Source organism: Podarcis raffonei, chromosome 5, assembly GCF_027172205.1.
Source record: "Podarcis raffonei isolate rPodRaf1 chromosome 5, rPodRaf1.pri, whole genome shotgun sequence".
Lineage (NCBI taxonomy): Eukaryota > Metazoa > Chordata > Lepidosauria > Squamata > Lacertidae > Podarcis > Podarcis raffonei.
Genome location: NC_070606.1, coordinates 101,441,472 through 101,455,987, shown reverse-complemented (window position 1 = coordinate 101,455,987; position 14,516 = coordinate 101,441,472). Strand labels below are relative to the sequence as shown.

At 51.8% G+C, this 14,516-nt stretch overlaps 1 protein-coding gene across 1 annotated transcript in view; it reads left to right on the top strand.

The window, feature by feature from the left end:
* Positions 1-1,458: 1,458 nt before the first annotated feature.
* LOC128414918 (probable cation-transporting ATPase 13A4) overlaps positions 1,459-14,516 on the top strand; it is a 54,181-nt gene continuing 41,123 nt past the window's right edge. The window contains exons 1-3 of the mRNA XM_053390885.1: positions 1,459-1,979; positions 11,184-11,357; positions 12,539-12,676. Coding sequence (XP_053246860.1) covers positions 1,917-1,979; positions 11,184-11,357; positions 12,539-12,676 — 375 coding nt within the window. The 5' untranslated portion in view covers positions 1,459-1,916. The remainder of the gene's footprint in view (positions 1,980-11,183; positions 11,358-12,538; positions 12,677-14,516) is intronic.

The following is a 14,516-nucleotide window of genomic DNA, read 5'->3' as shown; positions in this document are numbered from 1 at the left end:
AGTAAGCCAAGTGTCCCCCATCCTATACAGTCATACCTCGGGTTAAATGTGCTTCAGGTTGAGCGCTTTCGGGTTATGCTCTGCGGCAACCCAGAATTACGGAGCGCATTACTTCTGGGTTTTGCCGCTTGCGCATGCGCAGACGGTCAAAATGACGTCCTGTGCATGCGCGGAAGCAGCAAAACATGACACGCGCAGATGCGCTGTCGTGTCTTACGTTCCATTCAGGATGCGAACCGGGCTCCGGAACAGATCCCGTTTGCCTCCCGAGGTACCACTGTATTTGTGCTTCTGGTTCTTCCTGCCTAAGTGCAGAACTTGACATTTGTCCCTATTGATTTATACAAATTATGAAGCACGGCACACACAAGGGAAGTGCCTTCAGCATATAGTATGGTCTGGCTTGTATAAATCCATCATTCACACACACACACACACACACACATGTATACATATTTATATATATGTATAATCACTATAGGGATGCGGGTGGCGCTGTGGGTTAAACCACAAGGCCTAGGACTTGCTGATCGGCGGTTTGAATCCCTGCGACGGGGTGAGCTCCCGTTGCTCGGTCCCTGCTCCTGCCAACCTAGCAGTTCGAAAGCACGTCAAAGTGCAAGTAGATAAATAGGTACCGCTCTGGCTGGAAGGTAAACGGCGTTTCCGTGTGCTGCTCTGGTTCGCCAGAAGCGGCTTAGTCCTGCTGGCCACATGACCCGGAAGCTGTACGCCGGCTCCCTTGGCCTGTGAAGCGAGATGAGCGCCGCAACCCCAGAGTCGGCCACAACTGGACCTAATGGTCAGGGGTCCCTTTACCTTTACCTTTATAATCACCACCTGATTCCTGTAACAAAAAAAGTAAAGAAACCTTGACCAAAGAGCTGCGATCATAGGAAACCAGTGTATTATTGTGCTCAGATCCTGCTTTTGAGTTTCCCACAACTGGCATCTGGTTGGCCAGTCTGAGAACTGGATGCTAGATGGAACGCAGCTCCTTTGGCCTGATCCTGCAGGCTCTTCTTATGTTCTCAAGCAGGCTCCGAGTGCGAGAGCAACTCTCCTCTCCTGTGGATTCCAGGTAATGGGATTCAGAAGCATCGCTGCCCCGACTGTGGAGGCAGAGCAGAGCCATCAGGGCCCAGAGCCGCAGACATCTCTCTCCTCCATGAATTCGTCTCATCCTCTTTTAAAGCCATCCAAGTTGGTGACCAGCCCTGCCTCCTGTGGCAGGGAGTTCCACCGTTTAACTCTGCATGTGCGAAGGAGTGAATCTTCCACCGTTAGACTTCCTGGGATGCCCATGAGCTTGACCGTTAGGCGAGATGGAGAAAAAGGTTTCTCTGTCCCCTTTCTCTGTGCCAGGCAACATCACATGAACTTCTCTTCCTCTCCTGCTCCCTTTTCCGTCTCCTTTCGCCCCGCTGCGGAGGTGGGTCTCTCTCGGTCGCTGAGCCCTGCCAAAGTTTGGCAGCACGTGGCAAAGTTCATTTGTACAGAGAGAGAGACGGCGATCAATCAAGACCTGCTTTTCTGCTTCTGACAAACATGCTGCCCGGCTCAGAGAAATCCCATAATCTTTCCTGGCGAAGCACTCCCCTTTTTTGGCCTGTCCCCAGCAGAAGAATGCAGCCGGGCTCCGTCTCCCCACCTCCAGCGCTCTCTCTGAACGGGCCAAGGATCTTCCGGCAGCGAATGCCAGAGCAGGACGGGTGAGGAGGGCCAGGTGGATCCTACCTGGAGCCATGGGGTGGAGCTGTCTGTCTGGAGGAAGGTGTGTCCCTAGCAAGCTTCCTTGGCATATAAGGGGTGACCCATCCCGGGTGTCCTGGCAAGGCTTGCAGCAGCGACAGTGACCCTGGAGGGAGTCCGGGGAATTCTTGGAGGCCTCAGGAGACCAATGCAGGCAGCTTCCCATGGGGAGGAAACATGGAGGGAACCACCAGGCTCTGCTCAACGAGGGAGAAGAGGCTGAAATGGTGAGTCCCAGACCCTAAAAGTGCAAGCGAGTTGGGTGTGTTGCAGTGGGTTGGGCTGGATGACCCTCAGGGTTCCCACCCAACGCTGCCATTCTATGAGTCCCCCTCTAACAGAAGCGAGCAGGGAGCCAATGGGAGCTTGGAAACAGAAAGGGGAAAGCTGTCTTTTGCCAGCTGTTTTTGTTGACAAGTGTTTCCTTCTGCTCTGGTGGGCAGGACTTGAACCCAGGGCTTCAAGTTACAAGAAAGGAGATTGCGATTAAACCTTCTGACAGTAAGAGCTGTTTAACAGGGGAGGAAGGCGATGGACTCTCAGAGGAAGTTGCTGAATTAGTCAGGCCATTTTCTTTGTAAGGCAGTGGCCTTAGTTGACCTCCTGGGTGTCCCCATCAGCATCCCCAGAGAATGAGCCAGGTTGCAAGATCAAGGACTGAAGGAGGGGGCCTCCGCCCCTCACCTGTCTGCCAGGTAGGAGAATAAGATCCAGAGAGTTGTGAGTGGGCAGAGCTGGGAGCAGGAGACAGAGACTCGCTTGCTCTGCGCTGGACCCAAAGCTGGGACTACATCCTATGCTCAGGTTGTATCTGCGTGCAGATAAACCCAGATATCCTAAAGGCACCGCAGGGTCTTTTGTTCCAAGGAAACTGAACCCAGGTAAAGTGAACCCCGGATTCTCTCTCGGCTCAGAAATTGGGGTGGCGCAGAACATTATGTTAAATATGTGGAAGACATTCGGCTTAAAGCTTTCCCCATGGAGGCTCCTGAACCAAATGGAAACCCTTCTGGGAATACTAGGTTTCTAACTTAGCAGCAGTCCTGCGTTAGCTCTGCTCTGCTTCCCATGGGCAGCTGCCAAGACAGCGCCTGCTGCCCATTCCTGGCCGTATCCTGTCTTGTACAGCAGTCCCTTTGAAGGGTTAATTTCTCCAGACATCTTTCAACACAATCATAATCATTGCCCAGAGGGATGATGGCTGCGGTCCTGGGCAAATTTACCTGCGGGCGGGAATCCAAACTGAAATCAGACGGATGGCTGTCTGTCATGGATGCTTCAGTTGGATGTTTCCTGCATTGCTGGGGGTTGGACTAGATGGCCCCTGAGGGTCCCTACCAACTCTACAGTTCTCCTGTACAAACCTCTGGGTTGCATCCTCTCCTAGGAGGCTGGTCACATAAGCCTTGCGTTTCCGTGGGCCTGACGCTAAGAGCGTCCTTAGAAACAAAGTCTGTTTTGAAAAATGGAAGGAGCAGGAGCGGAGGTTCTGGTTCTCCTCAGGGCTGCTGTGCTTGCAAAGAGGCGCTCTAACCCTTTCGTCCCTAACTGACTCCGGAGTGAGTCACGGCAAGAGACTAAACCAGCAGGACTCACCCCGACAGCTCTTCCTCCAAAGCGGTAACATCAAGTAATGTTGTGAGTCGTACATCCTCATCTCTGGCAACCGCAGGGACGCCCGCTGCTGCTGCTCCTGTTGAGCTGGTTCCACCGATTTGGGGGTGAAAGTCGCGTTTCCAATAACAGTGAAAAACAGACTGTAAAAGGAAGTGGAAAGAAGATGAACAGCAACGGAAAACGTCGGAGTCAAAGGATCAAAGGCTAGACTGCAAAAGTTTAAAAGGCTTGGAGAGCAAGAAGGTCTGCTCCTGGCCCCCCCAAAATGGAAAAGTAGGCGATTGGTGGTGTTGGTGGGAGCTCTGTTCAAGACACCCTCCCTGGTTTCCACCTGCCTCTGCTTTCCATCTGTCCATGGGGGGCTTCATGACTACAGAGAGAGGCAAGAGAGTGGGAGCCACTAGGCTTTGCTTGCAAAATGCTGGCGGACAAACGCTGCTGCTTTAAATGCCAGCCCTGCAGTGTCCCTTTGGGGCAGGGAGAGTGAGGAGGGCTCAGCCGCTGACTTGGCACAGGCAGAAGAGAATGGCAGAGACCCCGTTTCCTGCTTAGCGCTGGGTTCCTGCTTTGTGCAGTGCCCCAGAAGCTCCCCAAGACCAGCTAGTTGCCCAGGGATCAGGGCCGTCTTACCCATAGGCGCTAGGGGTGCGGGGCACCCGGGCGCCGGGCTCTCAGGGGTACCAGGCCGAGAGTCCGGGGCCTGAGAGTTGAGTCCAGGGAAGAGCCTGTCCATCCGTTGGAGTGCCGCGGTGGTCTCTCCTGCTGAACTCTGCGCTGCGAGTTCAGGGGCGACCGAGCCAGCGAGACGCTGAGGCGACTGGCCGGCTATGCCCTCCTGCACGCTTGGGACTGGGCAACCGGGGGGGGGGCACCTGGCGGATCTTTGCACCCCGGCGCCGCATGTGCTTCAGACAGCCCTGCCAGTGCTCTAGAAGCAGTTCCAAGCCCTGCCCTTACCTGCATGGCACCGTGTGTAAAGTATTGCACTTGGGCAAAAAAAAATGAGAGGCACAAATACAAGATGGGTGACACCTGGCTTGAGAGCAGTACATGTGAAAAGGATCTAGGAGTCTTGGTGGACCACAAACTTGACATGAGCCAACAGTGTGACGCGGCAGCTAAAAAAGCCAATGCAATTCTGGGCTGCATCAATAGGAGTATAGCATCTAGATCAAGGGAAGTAATAGTGCCACTGTATTCTGCTCTGGTCAGACCTCACCTGGAGTACTGTGTCCAGTTCTGGGCACCACAGTTCAAGAAGGACACTGACAAACTGGAACGTGTCCAGAGGAGGGCAACCAAAATGGTGGAACGTGTCCAGAGGAGGGCAACCAAAATGGTCAAAGGCCTGGAAACCATGCCTTATGAGGAAGCGGACACGGAGCAATGGATCCAAACTACAAGAAAGAAGATTCCACCTAAACATTAGGAAGAATTTCCTGACAGTAAGAGCTGTTCGACAGTGGAATTTGCTGCCAAGGAGTGTGGTGGAGTCTCCTTCTTTGGAGGTCTTTAAGCAGAGGCTTGACAACCATATGTCAGGAGTGCTCTGATGGTGTTTCCTGCTTGGCAGGGGGTTGGACTCGATGGCCCTTGTGGTCTCTTCCAACTCTATGATTCTATGATTCTATGTGTGGGGCAGGTGGGCATGGCTTGCCCCCAAACAGTCTCACAGGCCCATTGGGTGAGAGGCTGGCAGGCCAAGATGGGCGAGAGGTTACACCATCGTTTCCAAGTGCCCTGAAAATGCCAGGACTGTCACGAAAACCCTCAAGCCACCACAGCTCCTCACTGTGCCACGCAGAGTCCTGAATTCTGGGTGGGTCAGATATAGGATCTCCCATGTGTTTAGGATCTCCCATGTGCTTAACTATGTTCTGTGTGGAGAAGTACTCCCAGTGCCTGTTTTCCTCTTTCCTCCTGATTCCTTTTTCCTCTTGTGTTATGTCTGTTAGATTGTGAGCAGGGACTGACATATTTTAGGGTGTGCCAAGAGATTGGATAAACTCCAGGTGCTTTGTAATTAATGACGGCGGTAGCATAAACTGAATTTAACAATGAAAAGAGCGATTTTAAAGTGGTGCATAAGAGCCGACGGGAAAGCCTTTTGGAAGTCTCTTGTGAGAACTGCCGCTCTTGCCATGCCTGTTTGGCATGCCGGCCCCCCGAGGATTGACCAGGAGTCAATACGGCCCTCAGCCTTTAAAACCTTGGCCACCCCACCCCCACCCCCGGTGTCTGCTGCAGTTTCAGACGTGGCTCATCTCGTGGGCTAAACTCCCACTTGGTTTTCCTCGAAGACATGCCATTGGGGTCTCTGGCGAACCCGCAAGTCCTGCAGCAGGCAGCCGTTCTGCCAACCCATCGACCGCACAGTTTCGTGCAAAAACTGGATTTAAAATGTTTATGGTTTTTGGGTAGTTGTTTCTTTCTGGGTTTGGTATTACTCAGCAGTCTGTGGCATGTGCTTAACCCACAAGCTGTGAGCCAAAGGAATGATGCAGATTACGCAACTGTTTCCTTTTGGTTGTTTTAATCATCTTTGCGGCTGGACAGAGAGCCGGCCAAGTTAAGGACAGGGTGTTGCTCTGCTGCGGCTGGAGGGCGGCAGGATTGTGGCAGGTGGGGAAGGAGGGGCAGAAAGAGTATCTGCCATGCAGAGTATCGCCTTCACGCTGGCATTTGCCTCTGCCTCTCAAAAACTCCGTCACTTGCCAAGTCATAAGCAGATACTGAGCCTGGATTTGCAGTTTTTCTGTCGTCCCCGCCTCAACTTTTTGTGGTGGTGGGGAAGACAGATACAGTGCTCCTTCTTGCTACACATAGTGAAACTCTGGAACTCCCTCCCACTAGAAGCAGTGATGGACATCAGCCTGGGTATCTTATGAACAAAAGAGGTTTACAGACTGTCTCAAGGCAAATCTAAAAAAATGTAGTATAAGCATGGACAACTGGGAAACACTGGCCTCCGAGCACTCCATTTGGAGAACAGCCTTTGCCAAAGGTATCATGGGGTTTGAAGACACTCGAACTCAGGACGCAAGGGAGAAACGTGCTAAGAGGAAGGCAGGCTTGGCAAATCCACACTGTGATCAACTCCCGCCCAGAAACCAATGTCCCCACTGTGGAAGGACGTGTGGATCCAGAACTGGCCTCCACAGTCACTTACGGACTCACTGTTAAGAACGTGTTTATGGAAGACAATCTTGCTCAGCTACGAGGGATCGCCAAAGAGAAGAGAGAAGAGGATTAGGCAAATTCGTGGCTGTTGAAGGCTACTAGCCACGAGGGTTTTGCTGTGCCTCCACAGAGAGAGGCCACCAGTTGGGATAACTTTAAAAGAGGATTGGAACAAATCGTGGAGGAGGAGGAGGAGAGGGCCAGGGATGCTTCTGAATGCCAGTGGCTGGAAACTGCCCAAAGAGAGGGCTGCTCTTGTGCCCGGATCCTGCTTGTGCTTCTTCCATTGGGCCATCAGGTCAGCCACTGTGTGAACAGGATGCTGGCCAGGATGGGCCGCTGGCCTGATCCTGCCGGCTTCTCTTATGCTCTTCTGTTCCATGTCCCAAGCTGCTTCTGGGGCAGGATGGTCTCTCAACCTCCTCCACGTCAAGAGGTCTGAAAGACACCTGCTCAAAGAAGCAGATTCATGCAGATTCCATGCATTTTTCATTTGACACAGGGAACGCAGGAAGGGTGCCTTCCTCCGATTGTGATTGACATATGCAAATGGTTACAACTCAGTTAGAATAACGGGGGTGCAGTTCTACCTGGAGATGCCGTCAGGAACTGACCCTGGATCCTTCTGCATGCCAGACAGACAGACGCTCTTCCTCTTATCTGCCTGCTCTTTCCTGTTAATTTCCAAAGCTCCCTTCTTAGTATTGTCAGGTGTCGGATGCTGATGGTGGTTGCTCGTGAGTAGCCAGGCAGGATTCCAACCTGTCTTTTACAAGTTTTATTGTGCAAACTATTTACAGTGCAGATCCACAAAGTTCGTGTCCATCTCAGTCACTTGCAGAATCCGGGAGTGACCCCTTCCGGCTTCTCCCCCAACATAAGAACTTTGACACCCCAAACCTCCACCTCCCCTCCTTGAGTTTCACCCCTCTGCCCAAGCTGGGCGATGGAAGTGGCATGCTTCCCTCCTGGCCAGCCTGGTGAGGTGAGGCACTGGGGCTCTCAGCAGCATCCTTGAGCCTTTTGTGATGGCCTGGGATTCAGACTCAGATGCTGAACCTGAGGGATCCCAGCCTGCACAGGAGTCCCCGCCTCCAGAACCAGCTGAGCCGGGGCTGGGGCTTGAGCCTGAAGGCTTCTCACCTGTTCTGGATCCTCAGGTGCAGGCACCAGCTGAGTCTGCTCTGGCTCCTGAGGTGATGGAGGACCCATTGCCTGCAGGTGCTCCACTCTCAGCCCTGTCAGAGGAAGGTGAGGTTGCCTCTGGGTCCGGTAACCCTCCAGCCTCTCCTGAGCTGCAGAGGCTCAGGGCAGAGAGGCGGAGGGAACTAAGTTCCCGCAGGAGGAGTGCTCGCCTCCAGGCCAGGAGAGGCAAGTCACCAGAGGATCGGGGCCGCCCTGTGCCTCAGGGCAGATAAAAGCCAGCCAGCCCCAGTCCCAAGTTGTGGGAGCAACATTGTTGGTAGCCTGCCTGCACCCTGTCCTGACGGATCTCCTGACCTTTTCCAACTCCCTGCCTTGGACGAACGGCCTCAATACTGCACCCTCGACCTCGGACTGGACTCGGACCACGCCTCACGGAAACCCAGGGGACCAGCACACCTTTCCTCGCTTGGCTTGCCCTTCCCTCTCTTCTCCACTTTCCCCACCGCTGGAAGAGGAACTGGTCCTCAGGAGTTTCGGAGGCTCTCTGTATCCCAACGGTCCCCCTGCCTCCCTCCCCTGTTCCGATGGCAGTCCCCTGACATCAGGGCTACCCAGGAAAACATGGTGGGGATGTGTATAAAATCACTCACTTGCACACATGGTCAATGAACAGAAATCAGAGAGGAGCTCGTGTCATTTTCCAGAGGTGTAGCCTACAAAATCCCTACGGCTTGGGGTTGGTTACAATTTCAAATTGCATATGAACCGGGGAGGGGAGGGGAAGCACCTACCCAAGCCAAAAATGTTGACGTTGGTCAATCAAATGTGAAATGGAATAATGGGATGGCAGAGTTGGAAAGGGACCCATGGGGTCATCTAGTTCAGCCCCCAGGAATCACAAACACTGAGGCTCCCTGCAATCTCTCCTTAGGCCAGGGATCAGCAAACTTTTTCAGCAGGGGGCTGGTTCGCTGTTCCTCAGACCTTGTGGGGGAAAAAATGAACGACTTCCTATGCCCCACAAATAACCCAGAGATGCATTTGAAATAAAAGGGCACATTCTACTCATGTAAAAACACGCTAATTCCCGGACTGTCTGTGGGCCAGATTGAGAAGGCAATTGGGCCGGATCCAGCCCTCAGGCCTTAGTTTGCCTGCGCATGCCATAGGCTTTTCACTCAAGGAGCTTGGAGGTGGAGGTGTGGGGCAGAGGTGCTTTGAACGCCCAAAACAAAGATAGCAGTCGCTATCAGAATCCCAAATCGGACTGGAAATTCTATCCCCAAAGCTCCCCATCTTTCCGCAGAACGTCCCAGCCTCTGGCATCTACGCACACCTTGTGCCTTTAATCCCTTTGCCCCGTACATCTCAATATTCTTGAAGATGGCCTCTCCAGACCTGGGGAATGCAAGCTCCAGCCTCGGAGGGTGTGGGCTGTTCTTAGATTAGCATCTCGGAGGCAGAGAGCGCAATGCAGCCAGCTGAGTTTTGGGTGGGCAGAGATTCAGGAAAGGGGCTGATTCACGAAAGCTGGTGAAATAGACTCAGAGTCGAGAGTGGATTTCATGCTCTTTATTCAGCCCATAGTAGTGAGGAATGGAAGTTCCCCCACAATATCTGTTTTGTATCCATTATTTACACAATGGGCCCCATGTGATTGGCTAATTCCGGGATTCTCCTGTAGGCCAATCAGGTTGCGGATTCACTTCCACCTGGAGCTGGATTGGGTGGCTCCTGCGGACCAATCAGACTGCTGCATTCTGGGTCCTATTGTTCTAGGACCAATCACAGAATCACAGAATCACAGAATCATAGAGTTGGAAGAGACCACAAGGGCCATCGAGTCCAACCTCCTGCCAAGCAGGAAACACCATCACAGCACTCCTGACATATGGTTGTCAAGCCTCTGCTTAAAGACCTCCAAAGAAGGAGACTCCACCACACTCCTTGGCAGCAAATTCCACTGTCGAACAGCTCTTACTGTCAGGAAGTTCTTCCTAATGTTTAGGTGGAATCTTCTTTCTTGTAGTTTGGATCCATTGCTCCGTGTCCGCTTCTCTGGAGCAGCAGAAAACAACCTTTCTCCCTCCTCTATGTGACATCCTTTTATATATTTGAACATGGCTATCATATCACCCCTTAACCTCCTCTTCTCCAGGCTAAACATGCCCAGCTCCCTTAGCCGTTCCTCATAAGGCATCGTTTCCAGGCCTTTGACCATTTTGGTTGCCCTCCTCTGGACACGTTCCAGTTTGTCAATGTCCTTCTTGAACTGTGGTGCCCAGAACTGGACACAGTACTCCAGGTGAGGTCTGACCAGAGCAGAATACAGTGGCACTATTACTTCCCTTGATCTAGATGCTATACTCCTATTGATGCAGCCCAGAATTGCATTGGCTTTTTTAGCTGCCGCGTCACACTGTTGGCTCATGTCAAGTTTGTGGTCAACCAAGACTCCTAGATCCTTTTCACATGTACTGCTCTCAAGCCAGGTGTCACCCATCTTGTATTTGTGCCTCTCATTTTTTTTGCCCAAGTGCAATACTTTACATTTCTCCCTGTTAAAATTCATCTTGTTTGTTTTGGCCCAGTTCTCTAATCTGTCAAGGTCGTTTTGAAGTGTGATCCTGTCCTCTGGGGTGTTAGCCACCCCTCCCAGTTTGGTGTCATCTGCAAATTTGATCAGGATGCCCTTAAGTCCATCATCCAAGTCGTTGATAAAGATGTTGAATAAGACCGGGCCCAAGACAGAACCCTGTGGCACCCCACTAGTCACTCTTCTCCAGGATGAAGAGGTACCATTGATGAGCACCCTTTGGGTTCGGTCAGTCAGCCAGTTACAAATCCACTGAGTGGTAGCATAGTCAAGACCGCATTTTACCAGCTTCTTTACAAGAATATCATGGGGCACCTTGTCAAATGCCTTGCTGAAATCAAGGTAGGCTACATCAAGGTAGGCAATCAGACTGCTGCATTCTGGGTCCTATTGTTCTAGGACCAATCAGACTGCTGCATTCTGGGTCCTATTGTTCTAGGACCAATCAGACTGCTGCATTCTGGATCCTATTGTTCTAGGACCAATCAGACTGCTGCATTCTGAATCCTATTGTTCTAGGACCAATCAGACTGCTGCATTCTGGATCCTATTGTTCTAGGACCAATCAGACTGTTGCATTCTGGATCCTATTGTTCTAGGACCAATCAGACTGCTGCATTCTGAATCCTATTGTTCTAGGACCAATCAGACTGCTGCATTCTGGATCCTATTGTTCTAGCACCAATCAGACTGCTGCCTTTTGGATCCTATTCAACTCAGTACAAAACAGAGTGTGTGGCTGTTCTTAGATTAGCATCTCGGAGGCAGAGAGCGCAATGCAGCCAGGTGAGTTTTGGGTGGGCAGAGATTAGGAAAGGGGCTGATTCACGAAAGGTGAAAGGGAGAGGATGTTTCTTGACCTACGATGCGTCTCATGCCCTTTCATCTGCAGGAGATGTTTGGCTACAAAACCGAAGTCTGCCGGAGGGCCCTGTGCCTCGCTGGGTACGTCCTGTCCTGCGGGGGCCTCCTGCTCCTCTTCTACTGGAAGCCGGAGTGGGACGTGTGGTCCAACTGCGTGCCCTGCGACTTGGAAGAGGCTGACGTTGTCCTGCTCTGCACCACAGTAGGAGGAGATTTTGTTCTGGAAATGTTGGTAGTGGGAAGTTGGAAAACCCAAGGGTCTTGGCCAGGGGTTCTTGAACTATTTGAATCCAAACCCCATTTTTAATGGCTAAATCAGACCTCAGAGGCTGCGTAGGCACCATAAATTCCAAGCACACGGGTCTCCTCAAATAATCCTGGGAACTGCAGTTTCCCTCTAGTGGAGCTACAGTTCCCAGCACCCTTCGAATCATAGAATTGTAGAGTTGGATGGCACCACAAGGACCACCTAGTCCGGTCTTTCTCAACCTGTGGGTCCCCAGATGTTGTTGTACTACAACTCCCATCACCCCTAGCTAGCAAGGCCAGAGCTCAGGGATGATGGGAGTTGTAGTCCAACAACAGCTGGGGACCCACAGGTGGAGAACCGCTGATAGTCCAACCCCTGGCAATGCAAGGATGTCAGCTATAGCATCCCTGACCGATGGCCACCCAACCTCCAAGGAAGGAGAGTCCACCGCCTTCCAAGGAAGACTGCTCCCCAGCCAAGCAGCTCTTACTGTCAGAAAGGTTTTTCTGAATGTTGAGTTGGCATCTCCTATCTCATAACTCGAAGCAATGGGTTCGAGTTCTACCCTCCGGAGCAGGAGAACACAAACTTGTTCCCTCCTCCACGGGACAGCCCTTCAGGTGTCTGATGATGGCTCTCGTACGTCCTCTCAGTCTCCTCTTCTCCAGCTCCTTCAACCGTTCCTCATCAGGCTCAGCTTCCAGACCCTTGATGGTCCTGGTCCCCCTTCTCTGCAGACCTTCCAGCTTGTCCATATCTTTCTTAAATTGTGGTGTCCAGAACCGGACACAGGACTCCAGGTGGGGTCTGGCCAAGGGAGGAGAGGGTTCTTAAATGCAGGATTCTTTACCTGTCTTGTGCGTAAGAGGCCCTGTAAGCATTTAGGCCCAGGGAGTTTGCTCAAAAGGGGTAGAGAGCAAAGTCAGGCGGAAATCTGACTTGCCTGACCAGTGGAATAACATCAAGTGGATTTGCCACAAGAAGCGCCAGTCTCACCCCAGTAAGTGGTTAGATGTGAGCCTGTGGCAAGGCAGGGCAGGATCCTGCCTCTTTGATCCACCCAGGTCCTCCTCATTACCTGCGCTGCGGTTCAGGACTCATCATCATTTGTGCTTCTGCTTGCTTTCCCCCAGGACGAATTTCACGTCTACACCCGGAAGAAGGTGGTTTGGCTCTCTGTGTCCGCCCTCGGCCGCCTTGACCCCGCGCACCCCCTCCTTGCTGACGAAGGCTCTCTCCTGAACAAAGTCATCGCGAGGCCGGAGTTGAAAGTAAGGGGGAACCCAGAACCGAGGGGCTGGATGGTGGTGTCACGTGGGGGGCCCCCAATTATGACTCCTTGATTTCATTTATGAATCACCTCCTGGGAAGCATCTCAAAGCAATTTCACAATACAATAAAAGAGCAGATACAATAAAACAATACCCCCCCCCCCGTGGTCTAGTTTAATTACCATATTTTTCACTCTATAAGATGCACCAGACCACAAGACACACCTAGTTTTTGGAGGAGGAAAACAAGAAAAAAAATATTCTGAATCTCAGAAGCCAGAATAGCAAGAGGGATCACTGTGCAGTGAAAGCAGCAATCCCTCTTGCTGTTCTAGCTTCTGGGATAGCTGTGCAGCCTGCATTCGCTCCATAAGACGCACACACATTTCCCCTTACTTTTCAGGAGGGAAAAAGTGAGTCTTCTAGAGCAAAAAATAAGGTAATTCAACAAGCTGATGAGCTTGATCTGGCAATAGCTGTTTCTCAAAGTCTGAGGGTCATTTACACCTCCGGTGCCCCCTTGCCTCTAACCAGGTCTTTGGTTGACCCTTTTAAAATGTGGCTCTTTGGGGGGATGTGTGTTATTGGGTTAGTGTTCTTACTTTGATTTTATATATTGTGATCTTTTCTGTGAATTGTCCTGACCTCCGGGTATAGGTCAGTATATACCGTATTTTTCGCCCTATAGGACGCACCAGCCCATAGCACGCACCTAATTTGGGGGGGGAAATAAAGGGGGGGAATTTATTTCCCCCCCAGGCATGGGGCTGGGGCGGGGGAAGCCTGAGCTTCCCCCAAACCCAGCCCCCAGAACAGGCAGCTCTCCACAAGCCGTGGGAGCCCAGAGCCGTGTTCTTATGGCTTGCGGAGAGCTGCGCGAAGCTAAGCCTGGGCGCACTGCGCCTCCCAGCTGTCCCCCGAGCTTGCGGGGCTGGCAGTGGGGAGAAGCACGCTTCTCCCCACTGCCAGCCTCCAAACCAGATCGGTGGACAGCGGGATGGCGTGCTGTGCCTCTGCGCTGTCCCCCAAGTTTGTGGGGCTGGCGGCGGGGAGAAGCGTGCGGGGAGAAGCGTTCATTTTTGGAGGGGAAAAAGTGCGTCCTATAGGCCGAAAAATACGGTAAATTCTATTAATAATAATAACAATAATGATGATGATGATGATGATAATAATAATAATGGGCCCCCAGGGAATCTTGCTGCCTCTGGGGGGTGCTCTACCAAGTGGTACGGTCCTAGGTTTGCTATATTTCAAAAAGTGAAAATCTGGACACAAAAGTTGTTGAGCTTTTCCCTGGACATCCCGGCGATTTCTGCCCGGACGCTATTTCCGATGGTCAAATCCCGACTCTGTCATATGGCAACCCTCTACAGCCCCGCCCCTGCAAGCTGCTTGGCTCCTCCCCTCCCCTCAGCTCCGCCCACCAGAGGCTCCTCCCACTCTCTGCTCTAGCCCCGCCCATAGAAGCCTCTTCCCATCATCCTGGGTAGCCAAGTGAGCCTCTGAATTATCCCCGGAGATGCCATGTGCTTTCCAGAGGGGTCTGGCTGTGGCTGGGAACGCAACCCCTGGATGAGGGCTGTGCTTGCTGTTTCTGCCGCCCTGCCAGGTCATTTATTTATTTATTTTCCAAAAAAAAAATTGATTTTCCAAAATTTTAGACAGACAAACAAACATAAATCTTAACTGTACTTGATCTCATCTTAGTGACATTGTTTAGTGACTTCCTCAAATCCCCCTAGCTGAATTTCAGTGTATATCATTGTAAGTTTTCCAAAATCAATTTTTCTCATAAAATTAACTTAATCACTTAACATCTTTCTTTCTTTTTGTTTTAACT